At 41.6% G+C, this 9,861-nt stretch overlaps 1 protein-coding gene across 1 annotated transcript in view; it reads right to left on the bottom strand.

Moving 5' to 3' along the window:
• The window catches only part of Htr2a (5-hydroxytryptamine receptor 2A), a 57,002-nt gene extending 52,135 nt beyond the window's left edge, over positions 1–4,867 (bottom strand). The window contains exons 1-2 of the mRNA XM_027928951.2: positions 4,456–4,867; positions 1,388–1,588 (exon numbers count right to left, since the gene is read on the bottom strand). Of these exons, the coding sequence (XP_027784752.1) occupies positions 1,388–1,588; positions 4,456–4,867 (613 nt within the window). The remainder of the gene's footprint in view (positions 1–1,387; positions 1,589–4,455) is intronic.
• Between the last annotated feature and the right edge of the window lie 4,994 nt (positions 4,868–9,861).

Consider the following 9,861-nt stretch of genomic DNA (forward strand, 5'->3'; position numbering starts at 1 on the left):
TTTCACTCTTGTTCCTAGTAGAATAAATCCTAGATTGCAGAGGCCCAGAAACCATAGCATTTTCCTGGAGCAAAAATTATTTCCTAAGGAATGTGGTTACCCATAGCAGAAAGAGCAGGGTTTGGTGCTAGAAGCTCAGAGTCCTAGCTGTGGCACAAGTTGAAGGTGTGACTCAGAAACCCACAAGACCTCTGTCTTCTGGTTACCTAACTTATCAAGTAAGCGTGATAGAATTTTCTACCATAAACCATAATGTGTAGTTCAAATTGGAAAACGGATAAAACTTTTCAAAAATTTGGTAATTACTCAAATGTAACTTGTTACTGTTCTCATCAGAATTAAAGAAAATTCCACTGCACATCTTACCAACTGTGGACTATGCAGAAACTATCCCAGTTTCTTCATCTATGAAATGGAGATATCTACTCTGCTGATTGCATATTAGTTCGCACTGCAGGAAAAAAAAAATGGGAACCAAATATATGAGGTTGTATTGTGTGCTGGCTGTTATTGATTGGTATTTTGTGACAAAGTTGCATCTTTACACAAGTTCTTGAATTTCAACTTGCCATCAAATCCCATGACCTCTCGTGGAAGTAGATACTGGCACTCATATGACCTTAAATATATATGGCATTTCCATCTCAGGAGCTTTGAGACTTTGTAACAAGTCTCAGGGAATCGTTGGTTACAAATCAAGCTTGCTGAAGTGATGGGTACACTTGACATTGCTGCCTGGGAACTGTCCCTTCGGTTTCTATTACCTGGGATTTCCTGACTTAGGTTGATTACATACATTCACTTCTTGCCAGTATTGATCATCTGTCACACACCTAACTAAAATGGGTTGAAGTCCTGTGGTCTGTGGTATAAAAATGGAGACGGGCCGAGAGGAACTGAGCAGGCTGAAATGCATGGTTCCTAAGCAAGTCCTGCCATTTCTATCTGTCCTCACCTCCCTCTGAGTTGTAACCTGGTACCTTTCTCCTGAAGCCTTATGTTCTCTGGTATGGGCATCTGTACACTTGTATTGACCATAAGTCCACTTATTATAAAATCAGAGGTTTCTGGTAGATTCAGAATTCTGAATAGTGAACTTGAAAGTGACAATTGGGGAATACAGCACAGCTATTCCTGATTTTGTCCCTATTGTTATTTTTATTCTTACCTGGGCAAAGCAATACAAATAATATTGTCAGCCAGTGACATAAACAGATTTTCTTTTCCTATAGCAAATCTGATAATTATTATGTTAGGACATAATCTTGCAACACCCCAAACAACAGATTCAGCGCGATGTGGGGTTTCAATGCAATGAAACAGAACAAGTCTCCCGAGAAGGCATGAACTGTCATTTCAAACAAGACTGGCAGATGTTCCTGCTTACCTACAGATATGGTCCAAACAGCAATGATTTTCAGAAATGCCTTAGTTCTGGAGTTAAAGCGGCTGTGGTGGATGGGATTCTGGATGGCGACATAGCGGTCCAGGGAGATGGCACAGAGGTGCATGATGGAGGCCGTGGAGAAGAGCACATCCAGGTAAATCCAGACCGCACAGAGCTTGCTAGGCAGTGGCCACCGGTACCCTACAATACAGAAGCTTAGCATCAGTCAGCAGCCTCATGCCTCCTGAGGCAATAGTTTCCATTTTGGTGACAGGCACAAGTGGTGGCATGGGATGATACAAGAAAATTTCAGTATCTGAACAAACTCGAATAGCAACTTTGTTTAACTTCAGTACTGCTGACTGGTTGATGAACATGAGGTTTGAACATTTCTGGTGTCTAGAATTATCAGTGTGGTATGGTTAACTTTGATGGTTACTCTTTAGGGATTCTCCCCTGCTCTATTCACCTAGCAAAACTGCTTTTTCAAATGAATTATGTTCAAAGTTGTGATGTGTTTTAAGTTCCTCTATTTGGGTACCTCTCACACTGTACTATCATTATATTTTTCTTCAGGGTTTAAGTCCTAAGGTTAGTCTCATATTATTATCCTAACTATCATCTAGTCTCACAGTAATAGCATTAAATGGTATTGGTATAAGTGGCTAAATGGTTAAAAATCCAGATGGGGACTTTATTTGTAAAAAAATGAAAAATAATTGTCTACTGATACTTTTGGTGTTAACCTCAAACATGGGGAAACTTGTGTCCTTTCTCTGAGCTTTGTTTCAGGGCAGTAGTTCTCAAACTTCTGGGAACAGGTGACTCTTTTAAGTGCTTCTTAGAACAGGGACTGCTGGACCCACCTCTGGAGGTTCTGATCCAGTAACTCTGGAGCAGGCTGAAAAATTTGCATGTCTACCCAATTCCCAGGTGATGCTGCTGGTCCAAAGACCACACTTGGAGAACTCAGACTGCCATTCTTACTCCTGGATGTCACATTAAAGTCAGCTGGTGAGCATTAGACACGGCCCTGGCTCTGATGCCCAGGCCAAACAGTAGAATTAAATAATTCTCTCAGGAGGATGGCCGGAGGTGGGCTACAAATATCTAAGGGCTTCAGATCTCCCTGGAAGATTGCGATCCAGGCAGCACTGCAGGCTATCTCCTGTGTTAGGAAGATAGAGGACGTCTTATGAACACAAGCAAAGTGTCTGTGTTTCTGTGTGTTCTGGAGGGAGCAAGTGGTTATATAAAGTGTTAATTAGTTTTGCTAACAATATAAGCAATGGTGTTAGATCTGCCTTCATGAGAGAAGGAAAATTGTAAAGATCGCTTTCCTTTACGCTACCACAGACCAAAAAGCTGAGCAAACTCTCATATGTGAACCTACTGTCTACCAAGATGCCACAAGGGATATTTAGAAAAGGAAAGGGTGCAGGACAGAGCTTGAGCAAAAAGAAAGTCTTCTTTGGAAGAGCCCCAGCTAGGAAAGCAGGCTCTGCCTGTTCCCAACTGATGTTGGCTCTCAGAGCGTGTTTTTTTTTTTTTTTTCCTGGAAGGAGGCAGCCACAGCCACGGACCTTAGTTTGGTGGGACTGCTGGGCGCCCTGCAGGTTGCCATAGGCATAGGGACCAGTCTGGGGTTGGGGGCAGGACTCTGGGCCGAACCAGCCATGCGCCCAGCAGCTGCCGCCAGGGGGCGCCCCTGCACCCTGAGCCCGTGGTGCCAGTGGTCGCCTTCCAAGCCTAGCTAGAGCGCTCCCGCCCATCCTGCGGGGCGGCGGGGGCGGGAGAAGGAGGGACACACCGGGCTGGGAGCGGTCACCCCCCTCTTGCCGAGGTTCCTGCACAGTCACCCCCTCCTCACCTCCCGCCCCCACTGGATTTTGCCTTTGAGCGTGGGGCGGGGTTGTAGAAGTGAGAAGTCCTCCAGAATGTCTGGGAAATGACAGGCAAATTTAATGAAATTATTTAGGTGTGACATTTGCATGGTGAAGCGGGGGTTAGCCTTGCAGTGATCATTAGTGACCCTGTACAAACTGATGCCTGCTCTCCCTTGCTTACCTCCTTCATACTGTTCAGGGATAGATGAATTTTAAAAGAAAAATTAGACTTTAAACTTGGCTAGAAAATCTCCTCTCACAGGCACCACATTAGCCAATCTCTAAGGTCCAGCTGATTGCCAATGTGCCAGTGTCGGCAGCCTCAGTGTTCTCTCTTTGGCTCTCTGTTTAAGGAGAAACTGGCTGTACCATTCATATTTTGGAAAGAATATCATTCTCCCCAATGATGCCGTCCTAGTGTTTGCAGACTTGCTGAGAGGTTTGACTGTGTCAACTCTATTGAGAAGAAAGCAAGATTAATCTCTTTCCATTTGTTTTCCACCCTCCTCCAAACCAGACTAGAGGAGTTTTATGCATATGCATTTTTAAAGAGTTGAGGGTATAATTCAAAGGCACTTTTCCAAATTAGCTTCTTTGGGCAGGCAACAATTAAAACTGGAGTAATTCATTTATTCTAATGGAGACTTTGAATGTTTTAACATTAAACCCACTCCACCACTAATGTTCTCTCTGCAAATGTTCCAAGGTAATTGGGAAGGTTTTACCACTCCATTAAGAAGTGCTGAAAACTGTGTGACAAAGATAAAACTGTTCTGTCCTAAGTCTGGAATAATTGGGTGGGAATGTAAAGGATTAAGAATCAAATGGATTCAGAATTTTGGGTAAGTTATTGCTTGATGATGATATTGGGATATTTATAATCATTATTGCATACACACCCATGTTTTAAAGCACAAACTTGTATCATTATCTTCGTACATACAGTGTATATAGAAAACACCAAAATTATCAGCTAATGTTGTCTAATTTTTGTTTTTCAAGCGAAACATCATTTTAAGGGTTAAAATTTAAGTAACTAGCATAACATGGTGATAGACCCTGGTCTACAAATAAACCTTCATATTTACAGTTTACCCGCTGAGCCCCTGCTCATCTGCTTAACAGCATGCACATGCTCTTTGTGATGAGTGTGGGTACAGCTGGGAAACTAATGCCACTCACCATACAGGATGGTTAACATGGACACGGGCATGACAAGGAAACCCAGCAGCATATCGGCTATGGCAAGTGACATCAGGAAATAGTTGGTGGCGTTCTGCAGCTTTTTCTCTAGGGACACTGCCATGATGACGAGTATGTTTCCAGCAATGGTTAGAATAATCACTACAGCTGTCAATAAAGCAGACCAGTTTTTTTCCTGGAGATGAAGTAAGGAGAAACATGTTGGTGGGAGGCACCCTTCACAGGAAAGGTTGGTTTGGTTTTCATACTCTATTGTCCAGTTAAATGCATCAGAAATATTTGCTTCTCCAGAGTTAAAGTCATTATTATAATGCCTTGTGTCATCGTTTAATTGCATTAAGGAGTTCGGAGTTGAGCTCAAAGAAGAATTTTCTTCACAGAGAATATCCATGTCGGAGTCGGAACTTGTAGCAGATGAAGTGTTGAAAGACTGACAAGTTATAGCCTCTGCTCAACGTTTATCTTTCTATCCCTGAGCTCTGTCGTGCCGATGCTGATGTACATGTGGGACTCCTTTGCAGTCTTTTCCTTCTCCCATTATTATGATAGTAGTTAAGAATGGCAATGCTCTTTAGATTGCTTGCCTTCACAATTTTAGTGGCGTCCTCTGTTGGGTTGTATTTTTTTTTTCCACCAAAGAAGGGCAAAATAAGCAGAATGAACTTTTATCACAGAGGTTGCAGAGTTTTGAGAATTCAGGAAGTCAAATGTGATCCTGGCCAAAGAAGAAAAGTTTTGTAACTACTAAGAATCTCTTTTAGTTATATCTCATTTGATTGGATAGGCTAATCACCTAGTTTAGCCACAGTAATGTTCAAATAGCATGCAATCCAAAACAGTGAGGATGTATACAGTCTACATTAGGAAAGTCCATTAAAATTGCATCCAGAGTTAAACCCATAGTAATGGGATATACTTTGGGTTATAGTTCTGTCAGTCTGTCTTAGGCTGAATTGCCGCAACTGCTATCAGGAATTTCAGCTTGTATTATGTTGTTTAGTTAACAAAAGGAAAAAGAAAAAGTCCTGAAGATTAGCAGACAACTTTCCACACCAGAAATTCTTATGGAAATGATTACATTTTGGCCAAGCATGATTTCAAACCAGAAAAGAAAATTACACAGCAATAAAATGAGAGCAGCATGAGAACTTACATTTGTCTTCAGGGGTCCATACGGTAGACATACTTGGCTATTCTGTGCCTAGCTGCATCTCGCATAGTAATGAAGCCGGTGTAAAATCCCCTCTTCCTGAGCTTCTAGCAGCATAATATGATAGTAATTTGATTTTTCTTTTGCTGACTTCAAAAACTGCATACAAGAGTCGAGCCAGTTTCCGCACTGTGAGGTCCGTGTTGGCTTCCTCTGCCACTGTTCGGCTTGGGTCCTCCCTCCCTGTGGGGCTCGCCTGAGCAGGCACACATTGATAAATCATCCACAAGCCCCTCTCAAAGTGACACAAAAGAACTGCACGGGAAAGTAGGAAGAGCTGTCTGCACCCAGGGGCTCCTGGTTTCCACGGGGATGGAGCTGCTCTCTGGCTGCCTCCTTCACTTCATCAGACCTCCCTCTATGTGTATGTCATAAACTGCAAGGTAGCAACAGCCGGGGAGGGCGGACCAAACAGGCTTATTTTTTTTTTCCTCTTTTTTGCTACATGTTAACATTGGGAAGTTTTTCTTTGCTTTAAAAAAGAAACTGGAGAAATGCTCTTTTGTGCAGATTCTTGATGAGGCAGGTAAGCCACACAGTGCTTAATCTTTTAGCTTGAAGGGTGAAGCAAGAACATAAATAAGACTAGAAAATGGAATGTCCTGAGAGCTGGAAGCATACATCACTTCCATCCAAAGCCAACTGTGTTACAGCCAAGTGGAATTACTTGACTTCCGCAACATGGGCTCAGGGTGGCAGGAAAGGCAATAACACTGATAAACTTATAGTGCTATTTTTATTTATGGCTAAATATATACACCATTCAGCTAGATTATTTTTCTTCAGAAATGTACCACCCAGAAGTAGTTTAAAACTTCACATGTGATAGAGGATAAGTTTTTTTTTTTCCCCCAGAAATAACACTAATGACAACATGCTTTATATGTAAGCTGCTTCCCAAGGAGTTTTTATTTGTTTGTTTTAATTTGTTTCCACATTTTCCAAATAGATTTTAAGGAAGGCAAATGTAGCTCCTTATTTTTACAGATGAGAAAATGGATTCCTTCCTGAATAGTTGAGACTTTCTAGGTTTCTGACCATCTCTGGCCTTTTCTTATTCTTTACATTCCCCTTAGACAATGCAACCACTCTCAGTCCTTCAAAATGTTTGTGGCCAAATTTTGTACCTTCAAAGGTAATAATTTCCCCTCAGTTCCAGACCTAAATATCAGGGTGCCTTCTGGATGCTTTCATCTGCAACCTAGTCCGTCATTCTCCCTTGTCCCACTTATATCTCCGGGATTATCTCCACCCCTTCTCCTGGTTCATGGAGTCACCTCGTCATACAGCTAGCTGGTGATACTACATGACTCTTCCTTCTCACTGCCAGATCTCACTAAGGGTCCAGGGCTACCTCTGTATGCATGTTTCCCCAATCTCGTCTCCAACCCACAGGTAGGTGGATGCTCTTTGGTTGAGGGCTGCTTCATGGGCCTCCTGGGCTGCCCTGTGGCCATCCTCCTGCCCACCACATCAAACACTTGTGCAGCAGAGCATGCAGCTGAGAACACAGCTTTGGAATCACAGTTGTTTGGGTTTGAATTCCAGCTCTCGAACTCAAAAATAGGAGACTCCCAAACAATCTGGTGGCTCCCTTTAAAGCTTAGCATTCTCCCTTTATACGAGGCAATAATAGCAGTACCTTGTTCAGCGGATTGTAGTAAAGCTAGAATGAGATAAAATTTGCAAATATTTAGTCTGAGTCTGGCGTATAGGGTGCTCTCGGTGCATGTTAACCATTGTATTTGTATTTGTATTGCTATTATTACAAAATTCGCATCAACCCCTTGCCTCCATTCTTTCAGTCTCTTCCTTGGGGGCTGTATGATTCCTTTCTTAGTCTGCTAGCTCCCCATTGCCCTTACTTTTCAGGCTCTAACTCTTGCTCCTCTCCTGGCAGCCTACCTGCAGACTTGTGCATTTCTGGACATTTTTACGAACTTGCAGTTCCATGTGCTGGAATGCTCTCACTGCCCCTCTCGGTGTCCATCTGGCAAATTCCTACTCAGTTTTCAAGGCTCAATACCAAAGTTATCTCCTCTGAGAATCACAGACCTGCCACCTACTACATTTTTAGCCTTAATTAAGCTTTTAACTACCCTTTGAGCTTGATGAAGCTATTTAATCTATATTTTAGTTTCTTCATTTGTATATAGGGAATGTTATTAATACTATCCATGTCTCAGGATTAATTCGAAAGCTAAATCAATTGCTAGATGTGCCAGACACAGTTTAAGTATACAATAAAGGTTAGTTGCTATTGTTACCAAGCCTATTCTCATCAAGTTTGCTATGGCTCATCTTCAAAAGCCTGTGGCATCTTCTGCTATCTACTATTTTAGTACTCACATGTAGCACATAAGTTCATAAAGGCAAGAGTTGTCTATCCTGTTCATGGTTGGTTCTTAGATATACTTGAATGAATGAATAAACATATGGCTGATTTATGATGACCTGTTTACATGTCTATCTTCTCTTCCATAGGGAATTTCCTGTTCATCTCTATATCCTTAATATAAAGCCTGGTGTCTCAAAAAGGATATTACTCAGCAGATATGCTTAGATTGAATTGTTGACAATATTAAAAAGGAATATTAAAAAGGACAATTGGGGAGAAGTCTAGAATCCTTTAAAAAATTACTTTGTCCAATGTGATACTCAGAGGGCAAAGGAATTTAAAAAAAAATATTTGTTAAACAATTACTGTAAATCTTTGTGTGTTTTTTTTTTTTGGTAGCAGAAATCAAACATAAGGGTGCTTAACCACTGAGCTACATCCCCAGATCATTTTATTTTTCATTTAGAGACAGGGTCTCATTGAGTTGCTTAGGGCCTCACTAAGTTGCTGAGACTGGCTTTGAACTTGCAATCCTCCTGTTTTAGCTTCTGAAGCTGCTCCGATTATAGGTATGCATCACCACGCCTGTCCACTCTAAATCATTTTGAAGTTAAATTTTGTTTTATGGATTTCTTATTTCCTTAGAGAAGTCTGATGTCTCATACCTCACGAAGAACCTTTAAGCTTCTCCTCACGGCAAAAGTAGTCAGCGAGTTTCTTGTTCTATGATTTACACTCTGAAGTAGAGTTGTTAGTAACCATCTAAGATTATTTGCAGTTTTATGATTACTTGTTATAGAAAAAAACAATATGAACACAGTCTAGGACTTTGGCTACTAAGTCTTAAACAGAGCTTGCCCATTAGTAGCATGAGTGTCAGATTTGGTAGAAATTTTTTTTTTTTTTTTTTTGCAGGTCTGAGACTCCTTTTGAGTTTGGCGAGACTGGGGTACCTTGGCTGCTGATTTATATGCTGACGTGCTGTCCAGCTCTCCCTTCACACCTCAGGCGCTCACTTTCCCCGTTGCTGGAAATGGTTCTCAGTTCTCTGCAAATTACCCTCAGCCAAAGAGAACTTCTTGCCCATGGTCAAGCCCTGTCCCCAGGACGGCCTGAGTATAAGGACTAGTCTGATCTGAGGTTGTCAATGTCTAACCCTCTTGTCTTTAGGCTGAATAACCCCCAGGGCCTCCCTGGTTCCAGAGCCCTCTACAGGATCCCTGAGGTTTTTCTTGGGAACAAATCACAATTAAAATGCTTTTGGACCCTGTCAAGCCCTCCCCCATCACCTACAGGTGGTCTGTGAGCTCTTCCCAGCAAACCTTCTGACACTCAAGTCTGTCTCAGAGTTGACATCCTGGGGGTCTCAATCTAAGACTTTTTAAACTAGCACCTCTGGATGAGATGGATGTCATTCAGGGAACAAAAAGATAAGTGTGGTCTATATGTGGGGGACTGCTCCCGAGGCATAAACTTGGAGTTCTTCAATTGACAACTGACTTTACTTCCGAAATACAGCCAGAGGAATTTAAGGTCAACAACTCCAAAACTAAATTTATTATTCTGGGCAGAACACCATCAGTAATTAATTGGACCTTATATATAGGGGTGCATTTTACAATTAGTTTATTCTGAAGAGTTCACCAGAAAGTGATTGCTTAAAAATTAGATGTTGATTTATTTTTCTAACTGGCTGCAGTAGTATTTGTAGTCCTGAAATTTTTTATGCTGAAGTTATTGGGTTTCTGAAACATTAGTGCCTTATAGATGTTGTGTAGAAGGAAAAAAAAAAGTTCTTTGAGCACATAAATCTGCAACATACTGCATCCCATAGCCT

Source organism: Marmota flaviventris, chromosome 4 (assembly GCF_047511675.1).
Source record: "Marmota flaviventris isolate mMarFla1 chromosome 4, mMarFla1.hap1, whole genome shotgun sequence".
In the NCBI taxonomy this organism is placed as follows: domain Eukaryota; kingdom Metazoa; phylum Chordata; class Mammalia; order Rodentia; family Sciuridae; genus Marmota; species Marmota flaviventris.